Consider the following 18,763-nt stretch of genomic DNA (forward strand, 5'->3'; position numbering starts at 1 on the left):
TGTCAATTATTGTCCACAGATGTAAAGGTGAAGACGTCAGTCGCTCCACACTTTTGTAGTGGTTTACTGTCGTTGGAAAGTTTTGCCCAGATTGTGGATGAGACCCCACATGACATCAGTGTAGCAGCCGCTCGGCGAATGATGCCTAACCTCCTCGGTCTTGTAAACGAGGCTCACGAAGCTTTCCAAACTGCTGAATCCAGAATACAAGAGATTAATGACAAGTTGGACATCGAGCTTCAGGATATTGTGGTACAGGAAAAAAACACAGATGACCGCCTTCGCACAAACTAAAGAAGATTTGGCAAAACTGGAAGAAAGGGCGAAAGTACTTCAAGATGAACGCAATGAATTGGAGCGACAACTTTCCAATGACGAGACAAATCTTAGAAGGGACAAAGAACGTTTAGAAGAAAAGAAGGCCAAACTTGAAAAGGAAGAAAGAGAACGCGTTCCGAAAACTGTTATAACTGGTGTAGCAGCTGGTGTTTATTGGAACACTTCTCCTTGGACCATTTGGCGGAGTTCTTGCTGGTGGTGTGACTGGCGTAGCAACAAATGAAGCTTTAAAGAAGGATATCGAAAATGCTGAAAGGGCAGTCAGCGAAGCTTCGACTCAGTTAACACGCACCAGAGACAGGATTGACGACAAGAAATCAGAACTTTCCAACTTGGCAAATGAAAAAGAAAAACAAAGAAAGAACCACAAGGCGAAAAGCAAGGAGCTGGAAATGGTGAAACTACGCAAGGAAGAAATAAAATATTCCCAGGCACGATTAGCAAGATTAAATGAATCCATCAAAAGTTGTGCAATGCTGGTGGGCACCACGACAACACGAGCAAACATGATGGCAATCGAAGCAAATGATGAGTTACCTGATATCGAACTTATGATCTTTCCCTTGAAAGCAATTGCTGATGATCTCTCTGATGCGTCTCTAAGCACCAGCCGCCTGTTATCTGGGAATGTTGATATGAAAGGAATAGGATGTAAGATCCAAATGATAACTTCCAAAGCACTGAAAGCCATCACACAAGGCGATATGGACGAATGGGCATGAGAACATTTAAAATGCTTTGTAAAAATAAGACAAGTCAAGTGTGTATGGTACTGTTACACACTGCGCAAACAGCTAGCTTTTAGCCATGCCATACGCCCATAGTTACAGAGACCAGATTAGCCGGGGGGGGGGGGGCAGGGCGGGGGGCCGCGGAGGGGGAGACGGACGACGGGCGCACAGCACAAGGGGAGAGGGGACAGGGAGAGACGAACGGAGGGAGACGGAACGCCGAAGACGGCGGAAGACACAGCCCCAGAGGACAAGGGGGGACCAAGGACAGAGGGCAAAGGCCAAGAAGACAAGGGGAGGGGGAGAGGCCAGCGGCACAACCCAACAACCCGCCCCCCCCCCGGGCAGATTAGCGGCTTTGGCATGACAAATTACATTAAGCTATTGGTAAAGGACATTTCAAAAGGTTATGACTGTATTTTACATCCATAATCCTCTTCGCGCCTAAGAGGCACATAAGGCTGAATGACTGTATTTCACAAAACGCCTTTTAGTATCTGTCGCAATAAGCTGCGACGTTATGCTTAGGGCACAACAGATGATAGATCTGTTATTTGATTCAATTTCAAACCAGGTTAAAATAAAGTGACGTTTACAGTTAGATTGTTTTAATATAAGGATCAAACTAACTGAGACATTTCCATTTATTCCATGAAAACGATTTAAATGACAAACCTTTGTATAATGTACTAATTATAAGTTATAATATAAGAATTCCATTGCTACAAATGGACCATTTTACCAGTGGCTGGTGCGCTAATGCATCCGGGAACGATGAATTATAAATCATTTAATATAGCAGCAGCTAGTGTGATATTAGTTTAATTTCTTCCTTTCATTCCTTTTTTTGCTTGGATGTTTATATTTCGCCAATTAATTTCTGGTTGCGTTTTTTACAAATAAAAATGCAAAAAAATATATTTTTGTGTTTTGTATATCTTGTAGTAAAAGTCGTATGGTAAACATTGTACCGCCTGCAATTAAGTTAAATGCTGTGTAACACTCAGTATTGCGTAGTGCCAGACTGCTAGCAGACTGTACCGGTGGTGGTCTTGGGGGAAAGGGGTGGGGGTATAGCGTTTATAGCCGTTCCCTGACACCAAGAAACGGTCCACGAGAAAAAATGCTATTTCTTCTATTACTGTGTCAAGAAGTCGAGTTGAGACTCAAGAGATCGACTGTACCTAGTTTCCCCATTATATATAGCATTCTCGGAAGGAAGGATTCAGTCTAGAATATTGCTTCTTTGAATACATCACATGCACAACTTTTATAGGTGAAAGGCGTAATTGTTCTAGGAATAAGGGAAACCCCTTTTAACTTCCTGTTTATTGCTTCTGGAGGGCATTTCCTCTATTCCTAGAATATTGCTTCTTTCAATATATCACGCGAACCACTTGCCTGGGCAAAGGGGAATATTGTTCGAGAAATAAAGGCACCCCCTCTAGACTTCCTGTTTACTACTTTTAAGAGGTTATTTCCCTTGATCCTCAGGAACATTGCCTCTTTCAACTCATCACGTGCACCACTTGCCCAGGTGAAAGGTGTAAATGTCTCAGGAATAAGGGACCCCCCTCTTAACTTCCTGTTTACTGCTGAAGTAAGCTGCCTTTACAGACTAGTGTATTGCCATTCAATTGAGGGTCGGTTTTGTTAATAATATTGTTCTTCTTCTGTTTTCTTGCAGTTCCATTTCTCCTGTGGCTCTGAATTGAAAACAAGACAAGTTTGGTTTTAGCAAGAGGTAGGTACTATGAGGGAGCTGATATCAATTTCTACTTAAATATGCCGAACAAATATTGTTCATTCGATGCCTTTAAATGGAAGTAAGTTGTATGGGAAAAACAAATCCTGAAAATCCTGGAAATCAATGAAAGATATTCGGTTAATGGATACGGAACAGTCTGTTTAAGTTGTTGTTTGAAAAGGAAACTTGTAGCAAATTACTAGAAAAGAAAGATAGACTTATCGTGACAAATAGTACCTGACAGGCGTTTTTCACTTGACCTCCCGAAGTAATTATTCTGAGAATTAGGGAAAAACCCCCGTTAAACTTTCTGTTTACTAAGCTCTCTTGCATGCCTATGCTGGATAAAGAAATAAGGCAGCCCCCCTTAAGAAGGCTGTCAGCTGTCTTCAAAAGGCTGTCAGTCTTAACTGGTGTGTTTCTTCCAGGGCGCATTATATAATTTTCCGAATTATCTACTGTTTCATGACGTCTTCATTTCTCCCGTAAGGTTAATGAAACAAAAACTTTGACAAGCTTGGCTTAAACAGTTGGAAGGTAGGTAACTTATGTTCTAGGCAATACAAAAAGTTCACGAAAGAGAATTCAACGCATAACGTAAACTTGATCGACAACCTTTACGCCAACTATACATCAGGTTAGGCTTCTTATTCACATCATACGTGAAAAGGGTCAAACTTTGGCAGTTGGTGGAAGCCATGTGATCGGGTATGGGAATCGATGCCTGGCGGACGGTCAAAAATGGCGGTGAGAGGAGAAGTATGCTTGTATGTACTGTATTGTATTGTATTGTATGCTGTTGGCGGTCTAGGAAGAACTACAAATGGCGGTTTGCGGAATGTACGACCCCTTTACAATAGACCTTAATTCCTAGAATGCCAGCATGATGAATGGGATAACACAGAAAATAATGGAAAAAAATCGTGGTTATTGGAGACAGCACTGTCATCTTTTTTGTTCGAAAGGAAAAACTTGTACTGATTGAACTTTGAGGAGGGATAGACTTTGATCCTGGCTACCTTATTTTCGGTGACTTATTTTCGGTTTTAGTTTAGTTTCAGTTTATTTTCTTTGTCACACAAATTTACAACTAATTACAAGAAAGAAACAAAAAAGAAAAATAGCAAGAAAAAAGAAACAAAAAAAACCGTGCGTCAGGAGGCAGAAACAGGGCAAAGCCCCAATTGACATCGACCCCCTGAGACAAGTATCAAAAGGATATAAAAACATTTCACACTGTAAGAAGATTAAAAGGGAAAAAAGAACGTTAAAAATGGCGGCGGCTGATATAGGCTAAGCTTATTTATATAATACTTATTATTGAGATTCTTAAATTGAGTGATTGTAGAGCTATTCTTAATTACACTGGGGAGATTACTCTAATTTTTAACAGTCCTAGGAAAGTATGAGTTCGAAAAATATGACTGATCGATAGGATGTTTTGGAATTTCCTCATGAGATCATGCATGTGAAAGGAGCATTTATTCTAGGAAATAGGAAACCCCCCTCTAAACTTCCTGTTTACTAGTAAGCTAACTTAACAGGGTGGTGTATGGTGAAAATCCAGTCTCCTAAGAAGTTCTTCGAAAAAAATGTTATCGCTCTCAACTGAAAAGGAACGTAGTATTTTCGTTTCATGTTTCGAGCCTTTACTAGTCCAACAGTTGCAATTGGCACAGCTGAAAAATTGCGACAAGGCGATGCTTTCAAACTCGTTAACTTTTTTTTACTAAATTTGGATCACTGAAAAAGGAAAACACACATCTTTGATATTTGCGTGAAGTGGGAAAAATAGAATAAACCAGCTCAAATGCTACACGGAGTTGTTTTGATCAGAAATGCCAAGAATGAGCTAACGGCGGAAAATCTGCAGATTCAGGGAGAGCATTGCCAAAACGTTCTTCGGCTTGGCACTAATATCTTTTGTAACCATGGATACAACCGATTATATAACCTGGTCAAAAGAAAGCGCCCTCTACTGTGATGTGTACTGCTGGTGTTTCCCAAAGAGAATATTTATGTGTTAAGAATTGAGTAGATCGATCTACCTCAAAGAGTTTTGCTCCACTCCAGAAAGTAACTTGTTAAAACTATTCGAAACTATCCAAGTGTGATAGACGTGTTCCCTTAGTTTAACTTCTTTTGTGTACTGAGGGCTCATGCAGTTATGACGCCAGTTGTGGAGGACAGTTTATAGAACTCACATCTTACTCCTTTCTTGTAGAATTAATAAATGACAAGTGCAGCAGTTGATGAACAAAAGATGTCACATGAAAGTCATGGTTAGTAAAGTGGTTAATGAAGGGCATCTTGAAGTTTATTCAGTTCTGATTCGTAAATTTTCCGTTGTGATACGTGGAGCCTGTATGTTCTCCCATTGTTTTCCATTCACTGAAATAATAATGAACTCCAATTTTCAAAGGGACAATTCTCTTTATTGCTGCCTTAAAAGTACATAAACTTGTAGGTTTTGGACTGCAATCCCCGAGGGTTTCTACTATAGGACAGTTTAACTACTCGCTGTCTGGCTACGGATTTCTTTCAAAAACAAGTATCGGCCCACAGTTTCAACAACAACGACAACAACAAGGTTTATTTGAAACTGTAAACTTACAAGTAACAACTTAAACAATAAATAAATTAAAAATACATACAGTTTACATTCTTGTTTTGGGGGGGGGGGCACAGTTTCATTTAAAACATATCAAACTTTTGCATGCTCTTTCATTTTTAATATCTACTTTTCTATTAGGTGAATTCCTAAATTGGAAACGAAGTAAATGACAAAAGATGAAAAAAAAAAACAGAGGACATAACGCAGATGTCACTTAATGGAGAAGGAAGAAAGAGCGGTGTACTGCGTGTACTTTAGGCATAAGTGGGCACCGCCGGAATTCATATCTCTGATCCTAATATTAACAATTAGGCCTTCCAACAAATTTTCTCTTACACGTTTTACCAAACTTTGACCGTTTGCTGGCACCTCATTCGACCTTCGCACCCAAAACTTTGATATTTTCTTTCTAGACAAGGCAGGAATTCAAATGACTGGACAAACGACAGCGGTGATTGACAAATGATAAAATGTCATGACACAGTTAAATGACCTGAGTTACGGTTATATTCACGTTACAAAATGGGTGATCTGAAATGAAAGTTATAACGCCCACTCTGACGCTTATATTGCATCTTGTCAATTATTCTCCACAGATGTAAAGGTGAGGACGTCAGTCTCTCCACACTTTTGTAGTGGTTTACTGTCGTTAGAAAGTTTTGCCCAGATTGTGGATGAGACCCCACATGACATCAGTGTAGCAGCCGCTCGGCGAATGATGCCTAACCTCCTCGGTCTTGTTAACGAGGCTCACGAAGCTTTCCAAACTGCTGAATCCAGAATACAAGAGATTAATGACAAGTTGGACAACGAGCTTGAGGATATTGTGGTACAGGAGAAAACCACAGATGACCGCCTTCGACAAACTCAAGAAGATTTAGCAAAACTAAAGGAAAGGGGAAAAGTACTACAAGATGAGAGCAATGGATTGAAGCGACAACTTGCCAATGACGAAGCAGATCATGGAAGGGAGAGAAAGTACTTTAAAGAGAAGAGAGCCAAACTTGAAGAGAAAAGAAAAAAACGCGGCCCCAAAACTGTACTGTATACCCTTGGTGGAGCACTTTTGGGTGGACCGGTCGGAGCTGCTGCTGCTAGTATAATAACAGCTGTAGCTCTACAGAAGGATATCGATAATGCTGAAAAAGCAGACGACGAAGCCTGGACTCAGCTAATGCGCACCAAGGATAGGATCCGTGACAAAGGAACAGAACTTTCCAACTTGTCGAATGAAAAAAAAAAGCTTAGAAAGAACCACACGACGAAAAGCAAGGAGATCAAAATGCTCAAGCTGCGCAAGACAGAAATAAAACATTCCCAGGCGCGATTAGCAAGATTGAATGTATCCATCAAAAGTTGTACAATGCTGGTTGGTACCACGACAACACGAGCAAACATGATGGCAGTCGAAGCAAATGGTGGGTTACCTGATATCGAAGCCATGATCTCTCCCTTGAAAGCAATTGCTGATGATCTCTCTGATGCGTCTCTAAGCAACAGCCGCCTGTTATCTGGGAATGTTGACATGAAAGGAATAGGATGTAAGATCCAAATGATAACTTCCAAAGCACTGAAAACCATCACACAAGGCGATATAGACGAATGGGCATGAGTATATAAAAATCCTATATACAAATCATGAGGAAAAGTCAAGTGTGTATGGTATTGATACACACTGAGCACTAGTAACAGATTTAACTCATTTTCGTTTCAAACATCTAGAGAGACCAGATAAATGGCATTGGTGTTCTAATTTATAACGGACACCTTTTATACAGTTTCTTGAGTGTTCATTTACATCTAGCTATTGGTGAAGGGGTTTTTAAAGGGCTATGACTGTATTTTACAAAATGCTTTTCAGTATCTATCGCAATGAGCTGCAGTGTAATATTTTGAGCACAAAGGATGACAAATCTGTTACTTGATTTCAATTAAATTACTTACTTACTAATTTCAAACCAGTGTAAAATAAAGTGCAATGCACAGTCAGATGGTATCAATAAGTATACAACGAACCGAGACGTTGCCATAAATTCCATGAAAACGAGTTGAATGACAAACCTTACAAAATGTAATTAGTTATAAAATTAGAATTCCATGGTACAAAGGGGGGGAGCGTGAGAGGGGGGGGTATTCGCGGCGGGGGCGATTATTTTTGGCACTCGTGCACCATGAAACGATAAATAAAACAAGTTTTCACTTGTTTATATTAACAAGTTAAAACAAGTTAAAGTTGCTGTTTATATTAACAATAACACAAGTTTTAACAGGTTTTAACTTGTTTATATTAACAAAAATACTGTACTATATTAACCTAACCGCAAAAATGGCTGCTAGGTTAATATAGTACAGTGTGATATCAGTAGACAAATCGTTAAAGAATACGCGCATTATATTTTCTTGGACGGTTAATATGTCATCAATTAATTGCTGGTTGCTTCTTTACAAATAAAAAATGTAAACATCTTTTTGTGATTTATCTTGTAAGTAAATATCGTATGGTAACGTTATATGGCCTGCGATTTAGTAAACACTGTTTAACGGTATTGCAGACTGTCTTTCACAGGAAAGAGAGAATGCTAACAGTCTAGTATAGTGTATAATCGTTGTCTGTAACGATCCACGCTAAAACAGTTATTAATCGGGCGGGGCCTGGGCCCGATTCATAATCTGCACGGAATTTGTCGGATCGATCGAGACCCCGCGGCCAAGCCGGCTCTCTGTCACGGTCACGCAAGAAAATTTAATGCGACAGCCGATCACTCGCGTACTGAACACTCTGCTCTCGTAATATATTTGTTCATCCAATTACAAGAAGAGAGGGCGAAAAAATCACATCAAGTACAAACGAAAACAAAGACCGCTGGACATGTCCAAGCAAACTACCACTACGTCAGACCCATGCACGCGACCCGCGAAAATGATCATCACCCTGTGAAACCTGCCGGGATGTGTGACGCGTTGGCCGGAGCGAGACAGGACCGAGAACGGGACCTGACCCGTGAGACGGAGAATCGAAACGACGAAACGAAGGAAGCCAGAAGAAGTGCAGACGGGAACACGTCATCGCGCCAGGGGACAAAAGCGGAAGACGACGGAGAACACAATGGGATGGCCGCACCTGGCGTGATGACTGAACTGGTGGGACGGAACAAAGACGGGCCGCAGGGGAGAAGATGACGGAGGAAATATGTCACGTCCACCCGGACACGCAACACGACTTGGTCAGTGACTGCCAATACGTGCGGCACCGTGCTTAGCCAGCACTGAAAGAGGCAGGTGGTCAACACCCGCACGATTATAAACTGCTTGCAGTTCTTGTTTCTTTTATGGCTGTTTCCAGAAGATGTCAGGAGATCGACTGTACCTAGTTTTGCCATCGGATACAGTCCCGCGTGAGAACCGCATGAGTTGGCAAACGGCATGGGGACACGGCAGCCCGTGCACTGATCCAAGACATCCGAAAAAACAGAGAAAAAAAAAGAACCCCACAAAAGAACGGGGAGAGGAAGCAACGCCAGGAGGCGGGCCACGCGGGTTTTACTGTATAGCATTCTTGGATAGAACGAGTCTCTTTAATATTGGAGAACGGCTAGATTTTAGAAGATTTGGTCATTATAATATATCCATAATTGCGCATGTGTGGTTGCACTTTATCGATATCGCTCATTCACACTGAACAATGCAATTTAATGTGTATTGTGGATTGCCAGATCAAAATTGTATACTTCAGAAGATTGTCGTAAGTCATCCGTTGTCTTCCGAAGACAAGTCGAAGATAACCGAAGTTGATACGAAAAGATTTCCAATGATATAAAGATCACAACATCAACAACGAAATAGCAACTTTATCTGTGTCGATTTTGTAACAAATAATACAATATATTAATTTACGATTAAGTGAAAATTGCGCAAAATAACCTTAATGGACAGATAGACAGTGCGCAATACAGACTAAGGGTACCTAGAGATTTATGACAAACAAGCTGGGAAATGTTATTGCTTGTACTTTACTGACTGAAGTACAAATATTCATATATTACAAATAGCTTTCAACAATATTCATTTTTTTAAAATTATTCTTGCATTGTTTTAGCGACAAAAGCTTAATATCATCACTAATAGCACTCAAGGTCATAGCTAACCCTGATATCTGCTGTTGAAACTTCCATAATTAGTTCTGGTTTTTGAAAGAGCATATGGAATTGTACAAAAAAGCCTAGTGCCATAATTTTGGGTTTCTTTGACCGAAGCGAAGGAACCGTCAAATGTAGAAGAAAGAAGTTGTTTTGGGAATTTGTAAATGGAAGCAGCAATATAAAGATAATTACGCCTAATGATTTGATGATCGACATTCAATTCTATGAATAGTAAACTTGAGAGATCATCGAAGCTAGAAAAAGTAATAATTCCGACATACTCTTCTACTTACGAAAACTGCCGAAGGTTACCAAAAACTAACTTCCGAAGAAAGCCGAAGACGATTTTCGTAAAATTGAGAGGTTTTGCTTACGATGCACAGGAACGCCTGTGAGAATAATTTTACCGGAAAATGTACGTAAATTAAGCAATCACATATACATAAACATATCAAGTCGGGTTAAATAGTCGGAAAACCGCAGAAAAAGGGAATATGTCGTCTAATCTGATTAAAAATGTCGCTTTAATTTGAAAAAAAATAGAAGGGAAAACATTTTCTTATTTGGTCTCCCTTTCTGGTTTTATATATACGAGAAAACTCTTAGGCTTAACAGAGTCAAAGGTTTCTAGAAAACACGACGCGGATAACTATGAATACTATTATGGGTCGCTTTCAAGGAATAAAGAATTAAATGCAGCCGAATTTAGATGCCCTTGGATATTTGTCACTGTTAAGTACAAAAGGAAGGTGTGTATATTGCATTAGCGGAACAAATGTTCTAATCAGACTCGCACTCAATATACCATAACCACAAATTGACTTTATAATAAAGGTCAAAACAAATGAATTAACATCCAAAACCTCTTTGCTGAGGTAAGGGTAAAACATCGCATTATGACAGAATGACAAACTGCATGTACCATTCATATTCTTTATTCTGGATAATCGCGCAAATCAAATAACAAATGGCGTGAAATCAAGCTGGCGTTTATGTGGTTTAACTACGAAAAATCCATGTCTTTTTATTTATCACCGATGATCAATAAAAGTTTAAGCTTGTCGATATTAACCCCCTAAAAACATTTTTTAAACAATTCATTTGAAAAAGAAAGCAGAACTTTTTATGCCGATAGGGTCGATAACAGTTTACCAAACCGTTAACAATAATACCCGTTTTCAGTACAATAGTAAAGAAACAACTGGAACAAAATTGTTGTATAGTTTTCATCACAATGCTTCGAAATCAACCATATGATGTTGCCCTTTTGAAGTTATCACTGACAACAATCTTTTAAAAAACTCACTGCTTACGTCCCGTTAATTTACTTAACCTTTATATTTTATCTTATCGTATCTGAGCATATCTTTTACGTCAAGAAGCCTACATTCGACAAATCAAGACAAAGCTAAATCTCTGGAGTCCGCTCGGCGAGTCTCGTTTAAAAGGGGGCGCTTAAGGGACGGTCGTAATTTCCGGCCATTACCCTCAGTTGTAGAGATTTGATTACGTAGGCACTTTTGTATGAGCTGAAACATCCAGGAAAAATGTTAAATAGTGGTGATTTTTGTTGGCCACCTCAGGAATTTTCTCCCCTGACTCTGGGTGTTGCCACGGCACCACATTCCAACGCATGGCTTTGACTTGAACCACCATTCACGTTTAACAAGCGATTAAAACCATTTTTAGTGGCGAGTAAGAAAAACAAGAAAAACAAGAGCGTAAAGTCACTGATAAAAAGAGGTAAACAAACGATCACTTCTTAAGTGAAGTCGTGAAGTGATTTATTATTAGGGTTAGGTTATGTTGGTTAACTTCCGTTAACTTGCAAATATTAACACTGCAAGTTGAATCATCGAAATTGGAACGTGTAGACAATCAAACATCCTTCTTTTTTCTTGTCTGTATGTTTAACCCTTTGTAAAATTCCACACAGTGAACAACATCCAGTCTTTCTTTCAATATCGATACATTAACGAGCAAACAGCTGATGGGAATAAGAGAATTTATTATTATAGAATTAGGCAGAAGTTGCACCAAATCGTAGTCACAGAACTGATATTAAAAGAAATGTATGGAATTAATAAACTGAGTTAACTAAATTTAACTGAGCGAAAAACAGTACCTGAAAGAAGTAAATATATTGCTGCTTATTTCCCCCTATAAGTGTTTATGCCCAGACTAGACAGTACAACTTTACACCGGAATTTAAAAGCTAAAAATGGACGAATTTTGTTTTTAAATCGATCAAAATTCCAGTAGTAATCGTTTAATGTAGCTATTCAGGGATTAAATAAATGAGCAATATTTTTGACAAGCCAGTGGATTGAAAATGAGAAATTTCGGTTTTTGTTCAAAGCTCATTCAAACTAAAAATGGACACTGAAATTTTGTTTTCAGATCGGTCAGAATTCCATCAGCAATATTTTCAGCACGGCGCGTGGATTAAAAGTAAGAAAGTTTTGTTTTTGTTTAACGCTCATTCAAATATATCAGTAAATTTGCATATTGTTGTACTGTACTCTAGCGGGTTTCGTGCCGCTTATTACATGCAGTTATCCCATTCAGCCAGCGCAGTTTGAAAGTAATTTGTGTCTACGTGTATACATTACAAACCACTAACTTCTGTAACAACGATCAACGAAATATTGATACGTTGAAGAACAACGGAAGGAGCCCCTTAGAAAAGTATTTGAGGGCATACCCTGGGAGACCTAAAAAAAGAAACTTCGAAACCTGTTTGGGAAACATCGACATGGAAACCTGCAAACGTGTTTGGAAAACATCGCAGCAGTAATGCATTTTCACAACTCTTTCAAAGGAAGCTTTTTAACACCGTAATCAATTTTTAATCGCTAAACGTTTAGCACCAAAGAAACTATTGTTCTGGCCCACTAGGTGTTAAAAAGCCTTCGTTTTCGGGCCAATGTCACGCAAAGGTATCTTCTCGTTCGTAATAGTTGCACGTTTAACGAACCGAGAAAAAGCATGGAGAACGAACGAGGTTTAACTAGAGAGCTTTCTAGAATTTTCATTATTTCAAGCACGTATCGCTGTAAGCTTTGAACCAAGAGTATTATAATACGCTAATGTTTGAAAGGCAATATCTTGAAATGTCTCCGGATTTCATCACAAAGCGAGCGCGGTAGGCAATATCCCAAAACAAAGGCTTGACTACGTAAAGGGCAATACACTGAGTGCGGAGGCTAATTATAACAAAACGTTTTTCAAGAGCGCTGTTAGTTTGATTTTAACCGAGAAGAGGGACGCACTCGAAGTGAACGCTCCGTGGCAAGTTACGCTCGAAGTAACCCTCTGTACTTATAAACCCGAAGACAAACGACTGGCGACGGTTTACAATGAAGGTCGCCATTATAGGAGCTGGCGTTAGCGGTCTAGTTTCTATCAAATGCTGTTTAGACGAAGGACTCGAGCCAGTCTGCTTTGAGAAATGCGCTGATATCGGCGGGTTATGGAAGTTTTCCCAAGCAAATGGCTCCTACTCGGGCAGTGGGTCGGTCTACGAATCCACCGTTATCAACACCAGCAAGGAAATGACATGCTTCTCGGATTTTCCCGCGCCAAAGGATTTCCCGCCATTTATGCCGCACGGCGACGTCGTGGAATATCTGCACATGTATGCTAAGCGTTTTGACCTGCTCAAATACATTCATTTCAACGCTGTGGTTGTGGAAATAAGCCGAACCCCAAACCACAGGGAAACTGGACAGTGGAAACTAAGCTTCGTTAACTGGGAAGGGAGGAGAGTTGAAAGCATTTTTGATGCTGTTATGATTTGCAACGGGCACCTATCAAAGCCATTCTTTCCAGCATTTAACGGGCTTGATAGATTCGAGGGACGCAAACTGCATAGCCATGAATACAAGAGTTATCGTGGATTTGAGGGCAAAGTGGTTCTCGTCATAGGTACGTTTTTATAAGGATAACGTTACCTAGTATATTTTAACTTAAAAGTTGTATTCATGTAAATTAGTCAATTTGGAACAGTTTTCAAATGTTATTACTGGTAAATAAGCGTTTTCTAGAGTTAGCATTTGTGGAACTTTGCAATGGGTTCCAACAATCTTGGTGACAAGTTTTGACCAATCAGAGAAGAGAGGCAAGTTAATTTGCCCGCGTGCTTGTCGCTGATTGGAACTAGACTTCTGATTGGTTTAATGCATCAAAACTATTGGCTTTGTAATGGCTTCCAACATTCGTCTTATATGTTACGACAGCCAATGGATGGAACGACTCCTCTATTGATTATATAACATCAAAATAGGTGTAAAGTTTTGGAAAACCTGAGAGCTAATATCGCCAAGCACAAATCCAATACTTACTCTAATTAGCTTTGTCGTTCTTAAACAAGGTAATTATGCTTTTAAGTAAAAAAATCACTTTATATTTAAACGATATCTTGGGCGCAGTTTATTTTTAACATAACGAGATTCAGTAGCCCAGAAGGGTACATTTTGCAATCGGTCTTTCTGGAGTTAGTACGAAACTCAGCAACCGTGTATTATTATGTAGTCTTCCACGTCTCGCTTAAAAGTCAAATGAACATACCAGGCACTTAGATTAGGTTTCCGTTGTATTTAGTCACTGGGATATTGCTACTCCCCCTGGATGGGATGCTAGTTTATTGCATATTTGCCATTGCTGGTTTACCAACAATTTGCCAGAATCCGTTTGTACCTCTGGGTAGAGAGGCACTGTAGGAGTAAAATATTTTGCCCCAAAACACGACGACTTTGAATTGAAACTGTTCAAACGCACTAGAATTGTAAATCTTCAAGGCCAACCATTTTCTTATTACCTATAAACCGTTAATTGTATAACTAAATCAATTGCTCACTTAATTCACTACAAGGAATACTGCAAATGAACTGATTCAGTATTGGCAATACTGCCTCCAAAACGCTATTATTTTGATAATGAACGGGTTTAGGAGCCTTTTTGAAAAATACCGATTTTAGCATACGTCAGTAAAGTTCATTACTACATCCTGGATACGACACATTAGCACACTTTGTGGACAATTAACTGAATTATAAAGCTAAGATTGATCACATTTTTAGAATAGTCGACTAAATACTGGCCTTTCTACAACTCCACCGCCCGTTAATTTAGCTTTTTTTTCTGATCTCGTAAGTAGTGTGGTCTGTGTGGTAAACATTTGTGCGACGGATATCCGCCGAAAATGACCAACTTGTCTTTGCAAAATCTACGGAAAACAAATTGGGCGAAATTATTTGGTTCAGGTGCTAGTACAGTTTATGGGCGAGTTAAGTAGGAAACCGTTAAGTTTCTAAATAACATAATATCGACCAATATAAAGGTTAAAAAAATTACGTGTTTTTTAAAGAATCAAAGCTAATTGATCGCAATTTTTTTATTGGACTATGAAGAAAGTAGACTCTTGCTTGTGAAGCAATTTTGATAGAAAGGTAGAACTAAATTCACGGGTTTTACATGAAAAAAGAGCGCAATCTGCACTCCAAGTTCAAGGTGAAATATTAGTGGTGTGTATTACTCATAAGTGGCATTACATTAAAATCCCTTTCCGAAATTTCCGGCTTATATAAACATCGTTCTATTTTTAAATTAGCCTCTGTCGGCCCGACAGTAGCAGATCAAGTTAAAATTCCTTTAATTTTATCCACGTTTCAAACCATTGCTTTCAGTTGCTTTTGAGCAGTGAGAAAGGAGACTTTGCACGGGCGCTAATCAAAGCTTTGACTACGGCCAACCCTTGTCACTAATCTTTATCAGCAGCAAAGTACGATTCGTATTTGCGTACGTACAAATGCATCCCGTGCGATACCCCCTTAATATGGATTGGCCTCGTCTATTTACAAGCTTACGGTGTCTAATTAAGCAAAAGCAGGCTTCTTTGTTTCTACATTTTCTCCTGCACAATAGAGCAGTGAACAGTGAAAACATTTTTTTATATTTATATCCCTGATTCAATTATTCGTTAATCTGGAAAACAATTTCCAAAAAAATGTTCCTCGTAGTAATGATATTGACGCTTTTAACAGTAAACCGATAACTATATAAATTATCTTCAATGCAGGCCTTGGAAACTCTGCAGCCGATATTGCCGTTGAGCTCAGCCGCCACGCCTCCCAGGTTTACCTTAGCACCCACAGAGGGGCCTGGGTGATTTCCCGCCTGGAAAAACGCGGATTGCCATGGGACCAGCACGTGGAAACGAGATTCTTTCAAAACCTGCCGAGCAAGATCAAAGAGTGGATGGCTGTACGAAGCGCCCAGAAGAGGTTCGACCATGAGACCTACGGGCTTCTTCCCCAGCACGGAATCCTGAATGCCCCCACGGTGATTAGTGATGATCTCCCCCTTCGTATCGCCACCGGAACGATTAAACTACAACCCCGAGTTTCTCACTTTACAAGGAATGGCGTGGTTTTCACCGACGGCACAAGAGTGGAAAACCTGGACGCCGTTATAGCATGCACGGGCTATGATATCAATTTTGAGTTCCTAAAGGACAAGTACATCTTGCCAGTTGAAGACAACCAAGTATCGCTGTACAAACAAGTGTTCCCACCCCACCACCCCAAGTCAACCCTTGCCATCATGGGTCTGATCCAGTCTTCTGGCGCGTTCTTTCCCGCGGCTGAGTTGCAGGCTCGCTGGGTGACTCGTGTGTTCAAGGGGCTGGCCAGGTTACCCAGAAGAGAATTTATGTTGCACGACATAGGATTGGAGAAAAGAATGCTCAGGCAAATTTTCTACGCTTCAAGGAGACTCACTATCCAGGCAAGAAATCCGTTTTGATTTGATAAGACAATTGATTAGTACCATCAAAGGTCAATACGTCGATTGACTTTCCCCCTAAATTCTGCCAAATTTGTGAATAGGGCAAAAATATTTTCATTATATAGCCAGAAATACACTCTTATTTTAAGGGAAATCGATGTCAAAAATTTCAGGAAAATTTGGTTTCTGAGGTATTCAATCCAACCTGTAAAATTTAGAGTCACCGCGCCGTGTTTGCTGCACTTTAACACGGTGGTTTTTAAAGTGAAAACACAAAATAACACAAAATAGTTCTCAGTGAATTATTCCTGTCACAAAAGGACCATTGGACCATTACTAAACCAAGGCAAAATGTTATGTCTCAATGTTGATTATCTGTTTCAAAAATAACATTTTTTAACGGACCGTTCCTCTATCTTTATTCTTCAGGTGTCCAGCATTCCGTACAAAGACCAACTCGCAGATTTGATTGGATGTAAACCAGATCTCAGAAGGCTCTTTTTCAGGGACCCTTTCCTGGCCTTCAAGTGTTTTTTCGGACCTTGCTGTGCAGCCCAGTACCGCCTCATGGGGCCTGGGGCATGGCCAGGAGCCAAAGGTGTCATAGAGGAAACGTACAGAAACGAGATGTTTCCAAACGTGGAGAAGAGAAATAAAACCACGACAAGCAAACACCAGACCATTGTGAAGCTGCTGAAGTTGGTCTTCATGTTTGTAACCGTGGCAACAATCAATGAACTGTCCCAGGATCTGCGAGGAGAATGGGACGCAGTGGTGGGTTGGCTGCGGGCGGGGCGATGAACTGTGATGCCCGGATGTATCAAACCGCTGGCCCACTGTCGAGGACACGTTTATCACGTCGTAAAGCAGCCAGAATTCCCGATCTATGAAAACGCTGTACGTAACAGCAAATCCGAGAGGACTGGGATAAGGTTCAAGGATACTATAAGAGAGACAAAGAATGAATAAAGTATTTTGGAAGTGGCTTTAACCACTTTTCTAAGAACTGACAAAGAACGGATGTTTTGGTTTGAAGGACCTTACGTATACCTAAGTTATACTTTACGACCAAGGCCGCCCACTGGGGAACGAAATGGCCTTAAATATTTACCAAATGTACAATACCGTAAATTAATGATCTGCATTGACAAAATGCAAAAGAACGCTTATGTCGGTTGCTATTAAATAGAATACATTGATCTCGGTAAGTAATACTGATTCATGCATACTATTTTCTCGATTAAACGCCCCCGGTGTTTATTTCAAACTCACCCTGGTGGACCCGGCGTTTATTCGAATCATGTAGTTAATCTGAGCTCGATTTTTATTAAGAAAGTGTTTTTATTTATTATTTTTGACAAACATGTATCTGGCTTTTATACTTACAGCTTATGGTATCTCAAAAACAATACTAGGGCCTATTTTCAACTCCAGCTTAGAGACCCGGCGTTTAATCGAGAAAATACGGTACATATGAAACAAAATCACACTTGAGAAACGGAGGCAAATTGTTGTACATATATAACGTATTAAAAGTAGCAAAATGACAAATGTATATAGGAACTGCAGTATTTCATAAAACCCTTGCCGGCTAGCTTGTGAGTTAAACTCAAACAACCAATACCATTCTCTAAGGATTCTTTACTTTGTGGACTCTGTCCACGATGGAAAATGTGTGAAGGCAAATATCTCCACACAACAACGCTAACGGCACTAGCTTTAAATTTAAGATTAGTTTTAGTTTCAATAAACATTCACGCACAGTGTTATTATCGGTAGAAGAATAAAGTTTATAACTCGATAAGCGTCTCTATCGTGACTTCTAAGACAGCCTTTTTCTAGCCGTACAGCTAGTTGGAAACCAGCGCAAAGAACAACAGTAAAAAAAGACTGCTTTCGCGCTGATTTCCAACTAACAAGAACGACTCGAAAAGGCCATTTCTATCACAGAATGACTCGCCAATCCTGAGGGAGGGGAGGGTCAGGTGAATGCCAGAGTAACACCATGATCACCAAGACACGAGTCCCAAACTTCAAACCCCAGGCTGGACAGTTCACGGGTGACCTCGGTCACGGATTCCTCACTCGTACCTAGGAAATAAATCGGATAAACTGGCATAAAACAAATACACCAAACGATCCTTTTATAAGTACTGAGGTCATTTTCGGGATTGAGAATGATCGTCCTTATCAATTCTGACAGAACTATAAAAACTAACCCTTGTAGACAAAACAAGAGTTTCTCCTTGCAGACAAATGAAGCTATCGCTGCTTTCTTAGGTTGCAGTGAGGGAGGCAATTTTTGGGGTAAGTGGCAAGCACACATGTCTACAAGATAGTGTTACAAGCTACACGTAAATCATTTTTGCGATGAACAAAACAACCTTCATATCGAAAAAATCTTAAA

General features: G+C 39.9%; 3 protein-coding genes across 9 annotated transcripts in view; all 3 read left to right on the forward strand.

Moving 5' to 3' along the window:
- The window catches only part of LOC144647269 (uncharacterized), a 163,714-nt gene extending 155,817 nt beyond the window's left edge, over positions 1–7,897 (forward strand). For 2 of the 7 annotated variants that reach the window (XM_078507051.1, XM_078507052.1), the window contains 4 exons: positions 2,758–2,814; positions 3,308–3,354; positions 5,042–5,099; positions 6,028–7,897. In XM_078507051.1, the coding sequence (XP_078363177.1) occupies positions 5,051–5,099; positions 6,028–7,043 (1,065 nt within the window). In that variant the 5' untranslated portion in view covers positions 2,758–2,814; positions 3,308–3,354; positions 5,042–5,050 and the 3' untranslated portion in view covers positions 7,044–7,897. Of the gene's footprint in view, positions 1–2,694; positions 2,815–3,307; positions 3,359–5,041; positions 5,100–6,027 lie in introns of those variants that run through there. The other 5 variants (XM_078507053.1, XM_078507050.1, XM_078507048.1 and 2 more) reach the window with 5 other exon arrangements.
- LOC144645916 (uncharacterized) lies at positions 142–1,192 on the forward strand. Its single transcript, XM_078505434.1, has 2 exons — positions 142–252; positions 480–1,192. Exons 1-2 carry the CDS (start codon positions 142–144, stop codon positions 1,059–1,061), a joined length of 693 nt encoding a protein of 230 aa, XP_078361560.1. The 3' UTR covers positions 1,062–1,192.
- A 4,185-nt stretch (positions 7,898–12,082) lies between the features above and the next one.
- On the forward strand, positions 12,083–18,160 carry LOC144647260 (dimethylaniline monooxygenase [N-oxide-forming] 2-like). The gene is made up of 3 exons (XM_078507036.1): positions 12,083–13,497; positions 15,650–16,356; positions 16,786–18,160. Exons 1-3 carry the CDS (start codon positions 12,930–12,932, stop codon positions 17,155–17,157), a joined length of 1,647 nt encoding a protein of 548 aa, XP_078363162.1. The 5' UTR covers positions 12,083–12,929; the 3' UTR covers positions 17,158–18,160.
- Positions 18,161–18,763: the final 603 nt, after the last annotated feature.

The sequence above is a fragment of the Oculina patagonica genome, chromosome 3 (genome assembly GCF_052425735.1).
Source record: "Oculina patagonica isolate OP01 chromosome 3, crgOcupat, whole genome shotgun sequence".
Taxonomy (NCBI): domain Eukaryota; kingdom Metazoa; phylum Cnidaria; class Anthozoa; order Scleractinia; family Oculinidae; genus Oculina; species Oculina patagonica.